This window comes from Apteryx mantelli, chromosome 11 (assembly GCF_036417845.1).
Source record: "Apteryx mantelli isolate bAptMan1 chromosome 11, bAptMan1.hap1, whole genome shotgun sequence".
In the NCBI taxonomy this organism is placed as follows: domain Eukaryota; kingdom Metazoa; phylum Chordata; class Aves; order Apterygiformes; family Apterygidae; genus Apteryx; species Apteryx mantelli.
In genome coordinates, this window is record NC_089988.1 from 23,836,172 (window position 1) to 23,857,463 (window position 21,292).

General features: G+C 52.5%; 1 protein-coding gene across 1 annotated transcript; it reads right to left on the reverse strand.

Annotated features, from left to right (window-relative positions):
• Nucleotides 1-18,526: 18,526 nt before the first annotated feature.
• LOC136993033 (olfactory receptor 14A16-like) lies at nucleotides 18,527-19,117 on the reverse strand. Its single transcript, XM_067303050.1, has one exon. The coding sequence runs from the start codon at nucleotides 19,115-19,117 to the stop codon at nucleotides 18,527-18,529; it is 591 nt and encodes a 196-aa protein (XP_067159151.1).
• Between the last annotated feature and the right edge of the window lie 2,175 nt (nucleotides 19,118-21,292).

Here is a 21,292-nt window from a genome sequence, read left to right on the forward strand (position 1 = left end):
TCTCCCTGCTAGTGGGGCAGGGGACATAGTGGCAAAGAGAGGGGAAAGGCTGAGGAGCTCATTGACTCTTTTACCTTGTCTTCCTGGTCTTGTCTACTGCCAGGCCTCCCTGGTCCCCGAGTCCTTTGGCAGCATCCGTCTTAGCAAAGCCTCACCCCTGGTAGAGGACGATGCATCTGGGGAGGACTTTTGCCCAGTGGGCACACACAAGTCCACAGGACCAGATGGGAAGCACCCCAGGGTGCAGGGAGAGGTGGCTGGGGTCACTGCAACGCTGCTCCCAATTGTCTATGAAATGTCAGGGTAATCAGGGAGGTTCCTGATGACTGGGAAAAGGCAGACATCACACCCATTTTGCAGGAGGGCAGGAGGGAGGGTCTGGGGAATGACAGGCTGGTCCTCTTCATCTCAGTCCCTGGGAAGGTGGTGCAGCAAATCCTCCTGGAAACCATCTCCAAGCATAGGAAGGAGAAGGCCTGGAAGAGGCAGCATGCGTTGACCAAGGGGAAATGGAAAGCATGCCTGACCAACCTGATTGCCTTCTACCATAAGATGAATGCCTGCGTGCACAAGGGGGATTTTGCAGGGATTCTGTGAACCTTCCCTTTAGCAAAGCCTTTGGCACAGTCCCCCAGAGTCTCCTTAGAGGCAAATTGTTGAGCTCTGCCCTGGATCAATGGACCATAAGGCAGGTGGAAGATTGGAGGGACCATCAGGCTGAAACGCTGTCATCAGTGGTACAACTTCCATGTGGCAGCCGGTTACTAGCGACATCCCTCAGTGATCAACATGTGAGGCAGGACTGTTTAACATCTTTATGAATGTCCTGCACAGTGGATGGAGCGCACTCTCAGCACCCTTGTGGACAATGCATAAGTGGGGGGAGCCCCTGGGCAACCTCATCTAGTTCCCTCTGCATTGACCAGGGTGGCTGGGACTAGGTGACCTCCAGAGGTCTTGTCCACCCTAAGTGCTGTGATTCAGTGCACCATTCCCTGGAGAGCTCTGTAAAGAGAGAAGAGTCAGAGGAAGAGGAAAGAACAGAGAGGCAGAAGAAGAGAGCTGAAACATGACAGTTTAAATAAAGTAGTTCCTCCGAACAAAGTTTCTCCATTCAGAGTGTTGGTAGCAAATGTATTTTGATGAATAATGTGTGTATATATGCATGTACACTTGCATAGACAGGGTAATTCCTGTAGTGCATGAACATGGTGCTGCCAATTAATAAGAAAGAAAAAATATCTGGCAATGGTAAAAACTGTGTGAAGTTTTGGAAACGAGGATTTCTTGTCAGTTGTTGCAGTGAGTTATTTTTTGAGAAGATCTCAACTTATGACTAGGATCCACTTTTGGGGCTTGATTCATTTGACCACATAGAGAGGCTCTGGCTGCCTGAGATGCCCTGGGGCAGCTGTGTTGCCATGTGGTGCTGGAAATTTTGGAGGCAGCTCCTGCGGGACCTGAGCTTGTCATTAGGAAATGTATCTCAAAACAGATCAGTTGAGACAACTTAGTTCCCTCTTTTGACGAGAAAGGGAAGTGCAGAGAACTGGATTTGGCAGAGACATCTGCACTGATGGGGTCTGGCCTGGGGTGAGATCAGCCTCCTCCTTTTTGTCCCCAAAAATGAAGTCACACTTTGTTCACCGTGCAGGGAATGAAAAGGAAGTGTGGCGAGATGTCAATGAGCTCCCGTTTTGCCCAGTTCTATGTGTCCTGCCTTGTTAAGAGATGGGAATCGGGGCTTCCAGAGCAAAACATTTCCACCTCTTGCACATAACCATCCTCCGATGAGACAGTTGGTAATGCTGGAATCAGTCTTCCTTCAGTGCTTAGAGAGGGCCCATTGGTGATTATTTAAGTCTACTTCAATGAACATGATGAAAGAGTGGAAATCTTCAGGAAGGGTATTAATCTGGGGAGAAGAAATATTAATCTGCCCTTGACCTTGTGTTTCCACTGCTCTGTCTATTAGGCTGTGGATGTAATCTCAGTGATGTCTCACATATTTCCACATGTCCTAGTTAAATTGGTCATTTCTAAAGGCATCTTTGCATCAGACTCTCTGGGCACATTCCCTTTCCGTAGTTTCCCAGTTTTCCTCCTCCCCTTGCTGTTTGTCCTTTCAGGTACCTCTCAACTCTCCAGGTGCTGCTCTGAGCTGCTGGGAGTCTGAAGCTTGCCTCGTCTTTCAGCAGTCTCCTTGTCTCTTTAGCCAGCTCCTTTGTTGTGTTTCTTGTCTATCCTTTCCTATCTATCTGTGGAAAACATTTCAAGGAAGGTTATGCCTTGTGGGCAGTGGACCTCACTGGAGGCAGCTTGGATTTGACATACAGTTGCGGAGTGGTTTTTTGTATCTTTTATTAAAAGGTTCCAAATTATTATTTGTTTGTTTGCAATTAAGACAACCCTTCTGTGTCTGTTTGCAGCTAGTTCTCGATGAAAAGCAGGTGGGAATTGGTGCACATGAGCTGTAACATTCAGCTACAGCCTTGAGAGGAAAAAGGTTCGATTTTTTACAAGAGTGATGTGAAGTCCCCAGTGGCTGATGAGGGCAATGGCAGGGCTGGGGAGGTGGGGAGGAAGGTTCTCCATACAGGTCTCCTATCAAAAGTACTGCTTTGCCTACATGTGCAGACTTCATTAGGAGACACTGTGGGTCAGTATGAATTGGAGAATGTGGGTGTGACTTATTCTGAAAAGTGAAGAATCAAGAAAGCTTAAGAAGCAGACATCTTTCTTTTTCAGGTGCTCATTGAAATCTGCCTAATTTCAATACACTGCTGCAAACTTTACAATTAACCACACAAGAATTGACAAACTGAAGAAAGGTATGGGAAGAGGCATGGCTCCTTAGGGTTTTTTTTTTGCATTTTAATGACCCCTTGGTGTATTTGGTGCTGAGCCCATGAACTTCAGATGCTGAGAAGTAACTGAAGCAACTTCTCAAAAAGTTAAATTCAGAAGAAAATCCCAAGTTTCTTGGAGCATTAACAGGTCCCACAGAGGGCCATTACCAAGAAACTTTCCCCAGGGGCTGATTAGAGCCAAAATTTGGAGGCATTGATTGCAGGTAGGCAAAGGCAATGTGAGGGTGGCTGTGATGCCAAGTCCACCTTGATGTGTGTTATCAAGCAGAGTGACCAGGCACTGACAGCCATTCTGGGAAAGGGTGATGCTTTCCATCACACATTGCTCAGGGCTCTTCCTGGGGCCAGTGTGAGGGTGAGGGTACACAATGCCAAGTTAAGGACCACGATACGGCACTTCCTTGGCTCTCAAGGGACAAGGAGGCAGCAAGGCCACAGTGCTTTAGGGAATGGTGCCTTCTCATGGGCCTCGGTGGCAGAGAGACCAGCCATAGCCAAGAGGACAAAGACCTAGCTGTGTTGGGAGCTTTCAGCCTTGGCAGTGCCCTCGGCCATCTCCACCACAGGCTGTCCTATGCTTTTCCATGCCTGTGCCTCTTTCCCTGCAGCCTGTACACACCCAAGCTGCTTCCCCACCTTGCTCTCACCGTGGGATCTCCCCACCTCTCCTGATGTCTTCCTGTCCTCCCTTGCTCTTCCTTGAAAAACAAAGCCAGGGCTGATCACAGAGTCCCTCTGGTTGACCTGTTGCACCTCAGCACTACCCGAGGAGTGACATTCTTTTGACCTGAAGTCCAGTCTGAACCTCTCAAGATTCAGTTTGTGGCTCTTTCCCCTTCTCATGCTGTTTCCCTATGCTAAGAAAAGCTCCATCATCTCTGAAAACACCCTTCAAGCAGACACAGACAACTACTCTACTGCCCTTTGCCTCCACTTCAGCAGGCTAAAGAAGCCTGGGTTCCTCAGCTTCTCCTCATGGATGGGGTTATTCCCACCTAGGCACAGCACTTGACTCTTCACTTGTAAACCTTCATGAGGTACTTGTTGTCTAAATTACCCAAACTTCTCAAGTTCCTTCAGGACTGAAGCTCCTCTGTGTCAAAATAAAACAAAACAAAAGAAAACAAATAATAAACAAACAAACCATCCAGTGCCAATGAGTTAAGGGTGAGCAGGGGTGGGGTGTGCTGTATGGGACAGGATCAGAATGGTAAAGGAGACCCACTTAGGAGGGGTGGAAGAACAAAACAAGGAAATTAAAAGTGAAGCCAAGGATAGATCAGGGCTGTCTTGGCGATTCCTGCCAAGAAGCCCTGCGTCTGAAGAATTCTGCCTCGAGGAGGACAAGAAAGCTGGCCTGCTTCCACGGTCACAGGGCACCTGCGTGCTTTCCTTGACATCCACAAGAGAAGACTGAAAGTAGGAAGAACCATGGACTCCTTCAGGGCAGAAGGGACCTCAGGGGGGACTCCAGCCCAATCTCCTTGCTTCTGACAAGCTGTAGCAGGGTCAGATCTGGGGTCAGAGCAGTTTGCTGTGGCCTTCATCGAGTCTGGTCTTGGCAACCTCCAAAGGAGGAGACCGCACAGCACTGTCTGGACAACAAGTTCCAATGCTTCCTCACAAAGCAAGTGCTACAGCTCCCTGACTGTTCTGAGGGCCCTGGGCCAAACTCGCTCCCAGTGGTCAACCTCTGCCTTCTTCTGGGAACCCAAACCTGGATGCAGGGTTCTACATGTGGTCTAGTAAATACTGACTAGAAGGCGATCACCTGTAACACTGTGGGGTGCTGGTTTATTGCAGGTGCAAGACCTGTCATTTGTCCTTGTTGAATTCCATGAGGTTCTTGACAGCTCATTCCTCCTGCCTGTCTAGGTCCCTCTCAATGGCAGCCCTCATCTACAGGCATGATGAGTGTTGCCTCCTCCATGTCACTGATACAGATGATACAGAGGACAAGTTCCTGGAGAGACCCTGTGGTGCTCCACTTCTCCCTGGCCTCCAGGATGAGTACTACCCATTCACCACTGCCCTCTGAGCCTCTGATCATCCAAGCAGCTTTTTACCCATCCGTTTGTCTACTCTTCTAGACTGAAATGTTCTAACGTGCATGCAATAGGTCTGGCTGCAGAGGAGGTGGCTCATGCCCTGGACTCCAGGTATTGACAGCCCATTCCTCCTGCCTCTCTAGGGCCCTCTGAATGGCAGCCCTCAAGCATATGGCTGGGGCCCCCTGCAGTCCTTTTGTCCTCAATGAGCATAGTAAGTATTGCCTCTTCCATGTCGCTAATAAAGTCATCTGGTTGTCCACCCATCTAGGCGGTAAATTTCTACATTGTATTCCACAAGGTTATTGTGGGAGACAGTGTCAAACACCTTGCTCAAATCAAGTTGAAAGACATTTTCTGCTCTCCAAACACAAATAGAGCTGTGGAATCCTAGAAGGCAATGGGGTTGGTGAGGCACAGTTTACCCTGGGTAAATCCATGCTGCCTTTTCCCTATCACCTTCTTCTCCCTCATGTGCCCAGAAATGAGTGGACTCACTCCATGACACACTCCTCAACCAGTTGAGGCTGAACGGCCTGTTGTTCCCTGGGTTGCCCTCTGGGCCTTTATTGAGAGTGGATGTAACATTTGCCCTTCTGCAGTTATTGGGACCTCACCCCATCTCCACGACCTTTCGAAGATGACAGAGGGCGGCCTTGCTATGACAGCAGCCAGCTCTCTCAATGTCCTTTGGTGCAGCTGTTCCAATCCCACTGACTTGTAGGGGTTGATTTCTTGCAAGTCATCCCTCACTCAGCCCTTATGCACTGTTGGTTGCTTTTCTCATCTGGAGCCCTGACTTGAGGCACAACAGCCCAGGAGGCCTTGTTGGTGAAGACGGAAGCCAAAAAGGCACTGAGCTCCTCAGACCTACCTACATCTGCTCTTACTAGATTCTCCTCCCCCTTCAGCAGGGAGCCAACATTTTCCTTTTATTCTTTACCATTCCTGAAGCAGTAGCAGCTCTTCTTCATGCCTTTGATGTCCACTGCCAGTGTGTACCCTCTGAGAGCTTTGGCTTCCCTAACACCATCCCATCTTTACTGGACAATATTTTTGAATTCCTCCTTTGCTGCATATCCCTCCTTCCACCTCTCGTATGCTGCCTTATTGCCCTGAGTTGTGAGTTGCCGTTTTAGCCTGGTTTCTCCTTCTCATGCTGTTTCCTTCTACCAAGAAAAGATCCATGATCTCTTCAAGCACTCAGAGGCTTCTACTGTACTGCCCTTTGCCTCCATTTCACCAGGCTGAAGAAGCCCAGGTCCCTCAACCTCGCCATACAGGCGCTGTGCTTCAGGACACTAACCCCATCTTGGAAGACCCCTCTGGACCCTCTCCAGTTGCTCCCCATTCCTCCAGCACTGGGCAGCCCACACTGGGACACGCTATTCCAGATGCAGCCACACCAGGGCTGAGTCAAGGAGGATAATAATTCCACTTGTCTGGGTGGCCACACGCTTCCTGAAGCAGCCTCGTATGCAGCTGGCCTCATTTGCAGTGAGTGCACCACTGGCTCATATGGCATCCCTCGTAACATCCAGGCCCTTCTCCTCAGAGTCATTCCTCTGACGGTCAGGTGACAACCTGTCCTGCTGCATGGGCTGTTCTGTCCCCCAATGCAGGACTTGCCAGTTCTCCTTGTACAACACCATGAGGTTTCTGTTGGCCAAATCGCCAAGTTTCTCAGGGCCCCTCTTGACTAAAGCTCCTTTGTGTCAGCTGTAAATGAGTGTGTGCAGATGGCTCATCCTGTCCTGTGGTTCCTCTCACAGGATAACAGGAGGAGGACCTGCAAGACACTATGCATGATGAAAGCAGGTAGTCATTTAAAGGGACTGCTGGCAAAGGTAGGGATCAACATGGCAAGCATCTCAGAAAAGCTGCATGAAGAGTGCAAAACCAGGGCCAATGGAGATAGGATAAACAGAGGTTGGCTGACTGCATGGGAGGGTATCTAAAAAGAAGAACTTGGAAGTTGGAAAAGAGGTAAAATGCAATAAAAGTTGAAGCAAAAAAAAAAAAAGAAAAAAAAAGCTATTTGGGTGCAGCTGCCAAGCAGTCCGGAGCCTGACTGACTCTGACTGGAGCATGAGAAGGAACATGCAGTTGATCTGATACTTTTGGGAGATTTGCTTCCATGATCACAGGCAAGCTGAATGTTTTCCCAAGGTCAAGAGAAGACTTGCGCTGGAACAAAATGCAGAATCATTCCATCTGGAAGGAACCTCAGGATGTCTCTGGCCCAACCTCCTTCCCACAGCAGGGTCAGCTAACAGGTCTGATCAGGTTGCTCAGGACTTTACTCATTTTGGACTTGAAAACCTCTGAGGATGGAGATGGCACAGCCTCTCAGGGCAACCTGCCCCAGTGTTTGACTTTCTGGATGGGTCAAAAGTTTCCCCTTACACCCAGCCTGAACCTCTCCTCTTTCAGCTAATTGCCATTGGCCTTCACCCTCACATCATGCACAACGGTGAAGAGCCTGGCTCCATCTCCTTGGTGACATCCTGTTAGGTATGTGGAGGCTGCTATTAGGTGTCCCCAAAGCCTTCTCTTCTCCAGGCTGAACAAACACAGCTCCCTCACCTCCCAGAGGGACAAAGTCAACATTACCTAGGTGTGACTAGGAGGTTTAAGGCTTTTTCAGTCCTTCTGGATATTGTTGGATCAGCAAAGGACCTCATGGATGTTAGAGTGCAATCACCCTCAATGCCATGACATTCTGCATATGTCACACTCATTTGGCATCATGTTGTAATGTACAGGTGTTGTAGGCGGTGAAGAGGACTCACTCTGGACAAGCAGTCACTCATAATGAAACCTTGAACTGAAAACCTTTCAGGCCAAAGGGGCAACCTCACACCAGTAGGAGGGGCTGGCTCTGGGGAGGCCATGTCGGGTGATAACCCACATGCAGCAAAGGACTTTCTGCCTGCAAGAATTGCAGTGGCTATCACCAGAGAGGACAAAATCACCAAATCATTCAGGCTGGAAGGGTCCCTGGGGGGACTGTCATCCAACCTCCTGCTCACTTAGGAATCAACACTGAGTTCACACCAAGTTCCTCAGGCCTTTGTCCAGCTGCATCCTGCAAGCCTCCCAGAAGATAGAGTCCCTAACCCCTCTGGACCCCACCTCAAATGCTTCAGAATCCTCACTGATTTTTCTTCCCTATACACAATTTTAAGTGCACTTGTTTCAGCTTATAGCCATTGCCTCTCATTCTCCTGCCATGAATTCCTGTAAAAACCTGGTTTATTATCAGTGGCAACCTTGAGTTGGGAAACTATTATGAGTCCTCCCCCAAACCTTCACTTTTCTGCGCTGAACAAACCCATTCCCTCAGCCACTCCTTACAGGGCAAGTGCTGCAGCCCCCAGCCACCTTGGAGGCCTGCCACTGGACTCACTCCATGTGATCAACAGCATTCTTCTACAGGCAGCCCCAACTAGACACATTATCCAGATGTGCTCTAACGAGTGTTGAGTAGAGGGGAATAATCACTTCCCTCCATCTCCTGGCTGTGCTGCTGTTCATGCAGCCCAAGATGCTGTGGCCTGCTTTGCTGCCAGGGCACGCTGCTGGCTGATGTTCAGCTCACTGCCCACAAGGACTCCCAGGTCCTTTTTCTGCAGAGCTGCTGCCCAGCTGAGCAGTCCCCAGCCCCTATCACTGCAGGGTGTTGGTCTACCCCAGGCTCAGGATCTACATTTGTCCCTGTTGAATTTCCTGACAGTCCGTTCCTCCTGCCTGCAGAGGCCCACCTGAATGGCAGCCCTCAAACATATGACTCTTCCTCCTGAGTAAGTGTCATCTACAAATATGATGAGAGTTGCATCCTCCAGGTCTCTGATGAACCGGTTAGACAGGACAGGTCGTAGTATAGACCCCTGCATACTCCACCTTTACCTGGCTTCCTGGTAAAGCATAACCCATTCAAATAAACCCTCTGAGCGCGATCATCCAACCAGCTTTTTACCCACCTGTGTGTCTACCCATCTTATCATAATGCCTTATTGTATTGCTCATTGCCCTCATGATCTGGGACTCCACTATTCCACAGTCACTGCAGCCAAGGTTGCCACAGATTATCACAGCCCTGATCAATTCTTCCTTGTGTGTGAGTACCAGGTCCATGTGAGTGTCACCTTACAGGCCCATCAGGAAGCTGTGCTTAGAAGCAGTCCCTGACACCCTCCAGAAATCTCCTGGACTGCTTGCACCCTGCTCTTTGCCTTTCCACTGAATTTCAGAGAGATTAAAGCCTCCCCATAAGAACCAGGCCCTGTGACCCACTGACTTCCTCAGGTTGCTTAAAGGAGACTGTATCCACCTCCTCACCCTCATCAGGTGGTTTGTGACTCCCATCACAATGTCACCTTTTCTCTGATGCTCATGCACATGCACAATCTCTCACCCAAACCCATGTCCATCCCATGCAAGAGCTCCATCCATCTGAGCTGTCCCTTCACACCAAGGGCATCCCCCCCTGCTCATCTTCCCTAATGGTCTTGCCTGCAGAGCTTGTACCCTGCCATCACAGCCCTCCAGTCATGCTAGTGGTACCACCACATCTTGATTATTCCAACCATATTCAGTCCTGTGACAGCTTGTGCATCTCCATCTGCTCCTCTCTGTGCCTCTCAGGCTGCATGCACTTGTGTATATTTGGGTTGAAGAGCCTCAGCTGTGGCACAGTGCATGGTGAAACCTGTTACCATGAGCCAAGGACACCGTGTGTGCAATGGCCCCACCTCAGAGCAGAGCCATGCTGGCCTAGACAGCAGGTGGCAATGTGATGGTGGAACGTGGTTCCCCCTAAGAGAGCAAACCCTGCAGTGCCCAAGGCCAGCGAGAAACAGAGATGGGCTGTGCAGGAATGGCAGGAAATGGTTTGGCTGCCTGAGCTGACTCTGTGGCACCATTGGTCTTGTGACAGAGATGAACTGATGTCCAGGCAGGACAAGGTGCCACTGAAGAAATCCCTGGGCCTGGGCAGCCTGTGATCCAGGCACCCTGAGGTCATCATTAGCAAAGTTCCTGTTCATATTATCTGGGGGAGAGAAGAGGTTCAGGGGGAGGAAAGCTAGAAGGTTTTAAGGGTACAGAGACTAGAGTGGAGACCTTGGTGTGATGTGCCTCTCCCATTTATGAAGCACACTTGGCTGTAGATCGGAGGGACTTGGCCTAAAGGCAGTGGTGGGATCCAGTTGTTTGGGCACTGGTAGGAAACCTGAGTTGCCCTGGGGCACTTGCCCAGCAATCACTCCAAAGGGCCATGGTTTTCCTAGAGGTCCCATGGTGTGTCTGCTAGAGACACGTGGTTGTGCTGGACCCCCCAGGCATCCAACATGGCTCTGCAGGCCTATTTCCATGTCACTGAATCAAGTGCCTGCACTGGATGACGTCAACTGTTTGCACTGTCGGGGTCTGCATGTGTCTCAGCTTCCTAGTGAGTGGAGCTCTGGTCACAGTGGGCATCTAATATCATTGCAGGTGGCCAAGGCAATCCCCTCCTGACCCCAGCTCATGCTCTAGAAGGATGTAGGTGTCACACTTGCTCCATCAGAGGAAGCAGACACAGGCATGTGCCTTGGACCACCTCTGTGTCTTCCAGTGTCACCAGGTGTTTGCATGTGAGCAACTGATCGCGCCCTCCATCTCTAGTGATTAAAATGGGAGCATAGACCAAGATCATTCATGCAGACATCCATGCTGTGCTCACTTCTGCCTGGACAAGGGGAATGCCACCTCCTGTGTGTTTTTTTGTTGGAGCTCAAGAGAAGGATCTGAATCCTATGCCAGCCCAGGGCCTTCTAAACCAGACTGACAAGCCCAAACTGACTCATCTGAACCAATTCCTGAACAATGGGAAAACAAATTATATTCTTGTCCCTGTCTAGGTGTCCTGCCTAGCTAAGAGATGGGACTAGGGGCTTCCTGAGTGGGACATTTCCACTTTTTGTAGATAACCTTTCTCTGATAAGATAATTTGCAATGCTGGAATCAGTCTCTCTCCACTCTTTAGCAAAGGAAAATAACTGACTATTTTAGTTTATTGCAGTGAACATTTCCCAGGGGGAGGGAGCACAAGGGACAGAGAAATTCATGCCTTCAGCTGGGCCTCTGCTCCTGAGCAGGGACAGGGTCCGGGGATGGAGGGAGATTATGGCAACTGGGCAGCACTGCCCAGAGACAGCTGTGTGCAGGAGCAGCTCCTCTGCAAAGAGCAGCAGGGCTCTGGGCACTGCCTGCTGATGCTGCCAGAAGATGAGAGAAGATAGGGACAAGTGAAAAACAGTGTGGAGTGGGAGGAGAGAGGAGAGCTCCTTGTAGGAGAAATCTTCACAGCCCTTAACACGGTAATTCTCTGGCTGCAGGGCAATGCTACTGACATTCCTGGAAAGGCCTTGAAATCATTCCAGTCTCATGATTAGATTTTTAAGGATGTTTCTACTGGCTTCTCGTTTGCAGAGGAGGGGGAGATGCTTCAGAGCAGGGATTCCCTGCCACATGGTCACAGGGACAGAGCATCTTGCTACCTTCTCCCAGGGATCCTGCAGGGTGGTGAAGCCTGCGTGTGCACACAGGTTCACCCAGGGCTGTGATTTAGTGCAGTGTCCCTGTGCCTTAGGGTGCTGTGTGCCTGGGGCAGTGACTCTGCTGCCTGCGATGATCAGCACTCAACCTGCCCAGGGAGCTCCCCACAGCAATGTGGGGAGAAGCTCTCGGTGAGAGAAGAGACCCCTGGCAGGGCAGGTTCATTCTGCTGCTGAGAATGTGCTGCATGGGTCGGGGCTGCTCACAGCTCCAGCTCACTCCCAGGACATTTCTGGAGGGGACTTTCCAAAAGGAAGGTCAAGGCAGGAGATACATGAAAGAGAAGGAGCTGTTATGAGTCTGTGCTTTCAGTTTCATTCTCTTTGGGTGGGGTGAAATGGGATTGGATATGTCAGCTTTAGACATGGGACTGAGACAGTGACACTGAGAGAGGAACAGTTCTGGGAGGGACTCAGCAAATGCCTTCATCCACTCCTCCGCCTAAGGACAGAACCAGCATCAGCTTTCCAGCCTCAGCAAGGTTTGTCTCACCTGCTCCACAGCACCGGCAAACACGGAGGTGCACTGGGCAGCATCCTGCCCCCGGGAGGTTTCTGCAGGGCAGAGCTGAGCTCTCAGCAGGTGGGATGGGGTGTGTGAGCACTGAGAGGGGAGAAACGTGGGGACAGAGAAACAGGTCCCCACAGGGACGGCTCCAGGCAGCAGAGTCATGGTCAGAGTGTGAGAGGAAACCATCAACTCCAAGGCCTCCTCTCCTCTCTCAGCCAGCACAGCCCTCTGCTCTCAAGGCTGTGGGGTCCAGGGCAGGAGTCGTTTCCTCGGCAGCTGGACATGCAGGAGAGGAGACACTCCTGAGTGCTCCTCTGTCCCTCCCTGGCCCTGCCTCCCAGGGCACAAATGTCATGGTATTGCTGCATGTTTCTCGCCTGCCCATGCTGCCCTCATCCTTCCCTTTGGACTCTCTGGGCAGGGGGGATTCTGATGCAGTTCACACCCTGTGACCCTGCAGGGCCTGCCCTGCAGACGTGTCCTTGACTGTGAGGCGCCCAAGTGCCCCTCTCACCTGTGGGGCTCTGGACAATGCAGTGTGGGGGGCCAGGAATTAGCCAACTCTCCCTGCAGGACACCCCATCCTTAGGACATTCCGCCATTTCCCTGGGGTGTCTGGCTGGGCTGCAAGCTGCCCTCCACAAGGACACAGCTCTCCCATGGCACTACTGGAGCAAGTCCAGCGAAGGGCCACAAAGATGATTAGGGGACTGGAGCATCTCTCTTATGAGGAAAGGCTGAGAGAGCTGGGCCTGTTTAGCTTGGAGAAGAGAAGGCTGAGAGGAGATCTTATCAACGTGTACAAGTATCTGAAGGGAGGGTGTCGAGAGGATGGGGCCAGACTCTTTTCAGTGGTGCCGAGCGACAGGACGCGAGGCAATGGGCACAAACTGAAACACAGACATTTCCATCTTAACATGAGGAAAAACTTTTTCACTGTGAGGGTGACAGAGCACTGGAACAGGTTGCCCCGAGAGGTGGTGGAGTCTCCTTCTCTGGAGATATTCAAAACGCGCCTGGATGCAGTCCTGTGCAATGTGCTCTAGGTGACCCTGCTTGAGCAGGGGGGTTGGACTAGATGATCTCCAGAGGTCCCTTCCAACCTCAGTGATTCTGTGATTCTGTGAAAAGAAGCCTTAAAACTTTTAATGCACCCACGTTATGTATAAATGGGAGTGAAGACACTGAAAATGCCTTCAGCATTATGAGTGGATGAAATCTGACTGGAACTGGGAATACAACAGTTTAGTCACCCCTGTTCCCCTGTACACAGTGCTGTCGTTCAGGGCTGACTCCTCTGGAGCCCACGGGCAGAGGTACATGCTCCTCATGTCAAACTCAGCCGGCACAAACCAGAGCTCAAGCTGTGGAACCCAATGATGGTGCTTCTGATATGGGGAGATGTAATGTGTGTGTGTTTGGGGGAGGTTATGAGAAGACTTTCCTCAGAGAAGTCTGTTCTAACTTGTCACTGTCTCTTCTTCCTCAGACAGTCCCCCTGTGCCCTGAAGGAGCAAATGTCCAATGGCAGCTCCCTCAACGAGTTCCTCCTCCTGGTATTCGCAGACACACAGGAGCTGCAGCTCTTGCACTTCTCGCTCTTCCTGGGCATCTACCTGGCTGCCCTCCTGGGCAATGGCCTCATCATCACAGCCGTAGCCTGTGACCACCGCCTCCACACCCCCATGTACTTCTTCCTCCTCAACCTCTCCCTCCTTGACCTTGGCACCATCTCCACCACTGTCCCCAAATCCATGGCCAATTCCCTGAGGGACACCAGGGCCATTTCCTACTCAGGATGTGCTGCACAGATATTTTCCTTCCTTTTTTTTATTTGCAGCAGAGTTTTATCTCCTCACAGTCATGGCCTATGACCGCTTTGTTGCCATCTGCAGACCCCTGTACTACAGGACCCTCATGGGCACCAGAGCTTGTGTCAAAATGGCAGCAGCTGCCTGGGCCAGTGCTTTTCTCAATGCTCTCCTTCAAACTGGTAACACCTTTTCAATACCACTCTGCCAAGGCAACACAGTGGACCAGTTCTTCTGTGAAGTTCCCCAGATCCTCAAGATCTCTTGCTCAGACTCCTACCTCAGGGAAGCTGGGCTGATTGTGGTTAGTGCCTGTTTAGCCTTTGGGTGTTTCATTTTCATTGTGCTGTCCTATGTGCAGATCTTCACCGCTGTGCTGAGGATTCCCTCTGAGCAGGGCAGGCACAAAGCCTTTTCCATGCGCCTCCCTCACCTGGCCGTGGTCTCCCTGTTCATCAGCACCTCATTTTTTGCATACCTGAAGCCCCCCTCCATGTCCTTACCATATCTGGACCTGGTGCTATCCATTCTGTATGTAGTGGTGCCTCCAGCAGTGAACCCTCTCATCTACAGCATGAGGAACAAGGAGCTCAAGGAGGCACTGAAGAAACTGGTTCAGCTGGTGCTGTTTCAGCAGCAATAAGCTGCCCATCTCTCCTCACAGGTGATATCCAAGCGATCTCACATTTGTGGTTTGGGCATTCTATCTGGGATAAGCATGTTTGTACACAAATGTCTGAATTCATCTCTCTTCTCCAGAGGCACAAAACCCGTTTATCTGACCCAGAGGCTTTGTGTAAATCTTCCGAGCACTGTGTCAGAGCTGGCCTCCCTTGCATCATCTCTGTAATAAAAGGGGATCTCCTCAGCACAGTGCCTGAAGACTGGGCTCTTCTTCCAAAGCTGGAGCCAAGAATGCACTCAGGGAATTGTGCCTGAAAAGGCCCTTTTGCCGTGCCTGGGTTTTCTGTGGGCTAAGAAGAATGTGCTCATAGGGTGATGTGTGAGGGAATGAGGGCTGGATTCAGCCTTCACTTCAGGGTGCCCAGTGGCCCTGGAGAGGGTGAGTGCTCAAGAGGTATCTGCTGGGGGCTGTCTCAAATATTAGAGGGCTGGTGACAGATGCCCATCCTTCTGGAAGGCAATATGGAGCCACCAGGTGAACACAGGGGATCTCCAGGGACAGCATGTTCCTGGGATGGGCAGTGAGTAGAGACTCCCAAAACCAAGTGGGGTCACCCAAAGTCAAGGGCCAAACCTAGCAATGCACAAAATCAGGGCTCTGCAATCTCAGGAGAGGCAGTGGGGACTCATCAGGCACAGGGAAGGCAGCCTCAAGGGTGGTTCATGTCACCTACAATGAAAAACCATGGCTGCATCTAATGACACAGCTGACCCCATCCTGAGCCATTGGAAATGCCTTGTGATTGCTCTGAGCATCTTCCACAAACACAGACCCTGGAGAGGGGTTGTCAGGTGAGGTGATGCTGGGCCAGCTGGGTCTACCCTGACCAGCCCGGCCAGTGTGGAGTCACCCCGGGGCCCCACAGCACACTCACCCTTCAGAGCAGCACCACCCACCCAGGGCCCTGTGGGGAGCACAGGGGAGGGCTGCAGGAATGGCCAGCAAGGCCAGCACAGACACAGTGACCTGGGGAAAGGCTTTCTGGGGATCTGGGACATCCCTGGAGAAGAGTAAAGGAGCAATTGAGTGTTTATGAGGAAGAATAAATGAAAATCTGTTTCTGTGTGTGTCAGCTCGGGGCAGGCTGCTGTGTCACTGGAGCTGCCTAAGGAACGCTGGGGCCAGGACTCATGTGCTGTCCTGGAGAGAGGGGCTGCCCAGAGGGGCTGCAGGCAGCCAGGGTTAAGGATCTCCTGATGATGAGAGCAGTGGAGACACAGTGTGACTGGCTTCCATTTCCTTCTGCCATTGCTGGCCCCCAGCCCTGGGGCTGACGGGGAGGCTGACACCCCTCTCTATCCCCCAGGACCTGCTGTGCCCTTCAGAGGGTCTGGGGCTGTGGTGTGAGTGCCCAGAGCTCTGCAGCCCCCTGCGACAGGCACTGCTGGGGGCCACTGCCAGCGTGGGCTTCTCTGCTAGGTGGTCTGGGGAGAGGGCAGGGGAGGTGGGGAGAGCTGGGGAGGGGCTGAGATGGGCTGGAAAGGGTCCAGGAGGGAAAAACACCAGCAGGCATCTACTCTGTGTGAACAGCAGTGTGGGAGCACAGAGCTGTGTGCTTGCAGGGCAAATGCAGGTCTCCTGGGAAAGGCACCAGGACATGGCAGATGCAGAAGAGAAGAGCCCAGGTTGTTCCCTGTGTTGCACGGACACACTGGAGAAGCTGCCCCAAGGCCATCGTCCCAGACTAGCCCCTCACATCACCCCTTTCCAGTGCTGGCTGCTCACCCCAGCTGTGGGGTTGTCCATGGCCACCTGCGTCCTCCTGCAGGTTTCTCTATCCCAGTGGAAGGGAAAAGGGCAGCCTTGCATGACCTCTCGTCTGCAACCGGATCCCGGCAGATCCTGGAGCACAGCTGTTTGCTGACCCCCAAGTGGGGCACAGCCCAGACTGGGCATGGCGCAGGTGCTCAGACCCCCCAGACTCTGAAGGATTATTTAAGAGTCATTTAATAATACCGCAGCCCTCTCCATGTCTGAGGTCTCTGGTGCCACCTCCAGCTGAGCTCTGGCTTTCCTCACTCCATCCTTGTGTGCACAGACAAGGTCTCGATGGTCCCCCTGGGCAGCCCGTGCTCCTTCCACCCTCTGTGCACATCCACCCCGACACCCTGAGCACTGGTGCTGCTGCCAGGTCAGAGGTGAAGGATCCCCGGGAGCCACTCCTCAGGGAGTTCCTCAGGGAAATGCTGTGCCCACCCCCCGGCCCAGCCTCAGCCCCAGCCCCAGTGTGGCAGAGGGGAGCTGCCCTTTCCTGACCCACCCTGGCAGTGCCAGCCCCACCTCAGCCCACTCCTGAAAGGCTCCAGCGCAGCCCTGGAGGGAGCTGGAGCTGCCTCAGGCCTTGGGCAGTCTGGCAGCAGGAGGGTTTGACATGGGCATATCAGCAACACTGCCGGGATCAGGGGAGGAGCAGGGAAATTGGGGCAAAGACCACTGCCCTTGTCTGCACGGCCAGGGCACTGGACGGGTGATGTCTTTGTGGCCGGTCAGGCTCCAGGTTAGGGGTGGATGCCCACTCCCGGGTGGGAGCACTGGGATTTTCATGGGTTCAGTGCAGCCATGACTGTGGTGAAGGGAAGTAGGCAGAGCCAGGGACACGCAACTGCAAAGGCCAGGGGTGGAGAAGTGAGTGTGGGGCTGCTGAAAGCTCTTCTTCTCCTCCCCATGGGGAAGAGTACCCAGGCGATGCTGGACTCCGGTTTGGCCAATGGGAGGGGGGCACAGGGAGGTTGGAAGAGGCAGATGGGGTCTCTTGGGGTGCATGAGGGAGCTTTCCAAAGCCCAGAGCTGAGCCAGGCAGGGACCTCTGGATCTTCCCCCGACACTCAGCTAGCGAGCTCATTCTGCCCTGCCCCAGGTGCTCTCATCCCCCTGCCAGCCGTGCCAGAGCAGAGGCTGAGGAGCAAGAATTCATGGAGTCGCAGAGGAGTTTTGGTGGGAAGGGACCTCTGGAGGTCTCCAGTCCAAGCTCCCATGCAAAGCAGGGCTGGTTGGAGCCCTCCAGTCTTGTCTGGCCATTGCTGAAGTGTGCCTGACCCTGGTTACCATCCCCAAACCTGCTCTGCTCTTCTTGTCCAGGCACTGTGGGACGGCACCTCTCATCGGTTAGTCCCTGTCCTGCCTGCCTTGCAGGCACCCTCAGCTCCCGGCTCCGCTTGCTGCACGGAGCAGCCCTACGCTTGCTGTTCCTGACAACATCCTCTTTCTAGCAGGAACCCAGTCACAAATGGTTCATAAACAGTCAAGCTGTGACACAGAAAGACCTGCTGTCATAACTGGGCATCATCAAATCAGACCCCAAGTGACTGCTTTTGCTTCTTCATGCAGCTAAGACTCTGCATGCAGTGTTCCCTGGGTAGAGGGCCCAAATCTGAAGCCCTCCTGACAACTTTGATTTGGCTGTCAGGAGGGAGTTGCTGCTATGGATATAGGGTCACCTTCTGCATTTACAGCCTTTTTTGGGATCTCCTTGGACTCCAGCTTCCCTTGCCAAGGCTTTCTTGGCTACAGTTGGAGACAGGTCCGAGGTAGAGATGTGGAGTCAGGTCAGCAGGACAGGGACAGGGACAGGTCAGGACCCGAGAGGTGCAGGGCCAGGCACAGCCATGACCATAGTGTCTTGGTCTTATCCCACCTGTACTCGTCTGAGCCTGACTCTGTGCCCCTGAGTTCCCTTGGTGTCAGTACCGAAAGAGACCCTGCAAAGGGAAACTCTCTGCATTGCACTGGGGGCATCCGTGGGAGCTCCGACTAGCAGGCTCTGAGGTTCCCCCCTCTCTGCTGATGAAGGGGGAAGCCTGGCTTCCTGCTTCAGCATGGCATCTGGGTAAGATTCAAATGAGAGATTCCTGAGGACAAGTGGTATGAACCAAAACCTTTTTTTTCCTTTTCTTTTTACAAGAATGGACTAGAGAAAAGTAAGGGGTGGGGGGAAAGAAATGAATAACACAGAGCCCTGCTGCCAAAATCGCTGTGCACGATGAGTGGAAGCACATGGGATAGTTATTGGCACTGACATTGTACCCAGTGAACAAGTTTCTTCAGCGCATCCTTGAGTTCCTTGTTCCTCATGCTGTAGATGAGGGGGTTCACTGCTGGAGGTACCACGGAGTACAGAACAGTCACCACCAGATCCAGAGCTGGGGAGGAGATGGAGGGAGGTTTCAGGTAGGCAAAAAATGAGGTGCTGGCAAACAGGGAGACCACAGTCAGGTGAGGGAGGCACATGGAAAAGGCTTTGTGTCGTCCCTGCTCAGAGGGGATCCTCAGCACAGCTGTGAAGATCTGCACGTACGACAGCACAATGAAAACGAAACACCCAAAGACTAAACAGGCACTAACTGCAATAAGCCCAACTTCCCTGAGGTAGGAGTCTGAGCAGGAGAGCTTGAGGATCTGGGGGATTTCACAGAAGAACTGGTCCACTGTGTTGCCTTGGCAGAGTGGTATTGAAAAGGTGTCAGCAGTGTGCAGGAGAGCATGGAGAAAACCACTGGCCCAGGCAGCCGCTGCCATTTTGACACAAGCTCTGGTGCCCATGAGGGTCCCGTAGTGCAGGGGTCTGCAGATGGCAACATAGCGGTCATAGGCCATGACTGTGAGAAGAGAATACTCGGCTGACATGAAAATGGCAAAACTTAAGACCTGAGCAGCACATGCCAAGTAGGAAATGGCCCTTGTGTCCCACAGGGAATTGGCCATGGATTTGGGGACAGTGGTGGAGATGAAGCCAAGGTCAAGGAGGGAGAGGTTGAGAAGGAAGAAGTACATGGGGGTGTGGAGGTGGTGGTCGCAGGCTACGGCTGTGATGATGAGGCTGTTGCCCATGAGGGCAGCCAGGTAGATGCCCAGGAAGAGCGAGAAGTGCAAGAGCTGCAGCTCCCGCATGTCTGCAAATGCCAGGAGGAGGAACTCGTTGTAGGAGCTGCTGTTGGACATTTGCTCCTTTGAGGCACGGGGACTGTCTGAGGAAGAAGAGACCTTGATAAGTTAGGGCAGACTTCTCTGAGCACCACTTCCTCATGACCGTCCCCACCCCCCACCCTAAACACGCACGCATTACCTCTCCCCCTCTCAGCAGCACCCTCACTGAGCTCCATCGCTTGAGGTCTGGATTGTGGTTGCTGAGTTTGACTTGAGGAGAGCTCCAGAGGAGTTAGCCCTAACTGACAGCACTGTGTAGATGGGAACACGGGTGACTTAACTTTTATATTCTCAGTTCTGGTCAGATTTCATCCACTCATTATGTTGAAGGGATTTTCAGCCGAGGAAATGAATCCTGCCCAGGACCCACCAGCCTTGAGAGCAGAGGGCTGTGCTGGCTGGGAGAGGAGAGGAGACATTGGAGTTGACAGTTTCCTCTCACACTTGGAGCATGACTCTGCTGCCTGGAGCCATCCCTGCACGGAGCTGTTTCTCTGTCCCCACGTCTCTCCCCTCTCAGTGCTCACACACCCCATCCCACCTGCTGAGAGCTCAGCTCTGCCCTGCAGAAACCTCCCGGGGGCAGGACGCTGCCCAGGGCACCTCTGTGTTTGCAGCTGCTACGGAGCAGGGGAGAGAAACCTTGGTGAGGCTGGAAAGGTGATGCTGGTTCTGTCCTTAGGCTGAGGGGTGGATGAAGGCATTTGCTGAGTCCCTCCCAGAGCTGCTCCTCTCTCACTGTCACTGTCTCAGTCCCCTGTCTAAAGCTGACAGATCCAATCCCATTTCACCCCACCCAAAGAGAATCAAACTGAAAGCACAGACTCATGACAGCTCCTTCTCTTTCATGTATTCCCTGCCCTGACCATCCTTTTGGAAAGTCCCCTCCAGAAATGTCCTGGGAGTGAGCTGGAGCTGAAGGCAGACCTGACCCATTCGGCATCCTCTTGACAGGAGGCTCAAGCTGCCCTGCTGCGGGTCTCTCCTCCCACCCAGAGCTTCTCCCCACATTGCCGTGGGGAGCTCCCCAGGCAGGCTGAGTGCTGACCCTTGTGGGCAGCAGAGTCACTGCTCCAGGCACACAGCACCCTGGGGCGCAGAGATACTGCTCTGAATTTCAGTCCTGGACAGATCTCTGAGCACACCCAGGTTTCACCCCCTGCAGCATCCCTGGGAGAAGGTAGCAGCATGCCCTGTCCCTGTGGCGCTGTGACTGGGAATCCCTGCTCTGAAGCATCTCCTCCTACTCTGTAAAGGTGAAACCGATAGAGCGATCCTTAAAAATCCAACTGTGTGACTGGATGGGTTTCAAGACCTTGCCAGGAACGGCAGTAGCATTGCCCTGCAGCCAGAGACTTACTGTGTCAGGGGCTGTGAAGATTTCTCCCACAAGGAGCTCTCCTCTGGCCTCCCACTCCACACTGCCTTGCACTTCTCTCTGCCTTGTCTCCTCTTATGTCAGCAGCAGCAAGCAGTGCCTGGAGCTCTGCTGCTCCTTGCAGAGGAGCTGCTCCTGTACACAGCTGTCTCTGGGCAGTGCTGCCAGGTTGCCACGAGCTCCATCCATCCCAGGAGCCTGGCCCCACTCAGGAGCAGAGGACCAGCTGAAGGCATGATTTTTTCTGTCCCTTCTGCTCCCTCCTCCTGGGAAATGTTCACTGAGGTAGACTAAAATAATCACTGATGGTCCCTCTCTAAGCACTGAAAGAAGACTGATTCCAGCATTGCAATTTGTCTCATCAGAGGATGGTTATCTATGAAAGGTGGAAACGTCCCATTCTGGAAGCCCCTATTTCCACCTCTTAACTAGGCAGGACACCTAGATGAGGACAAGAATAGAGCTCC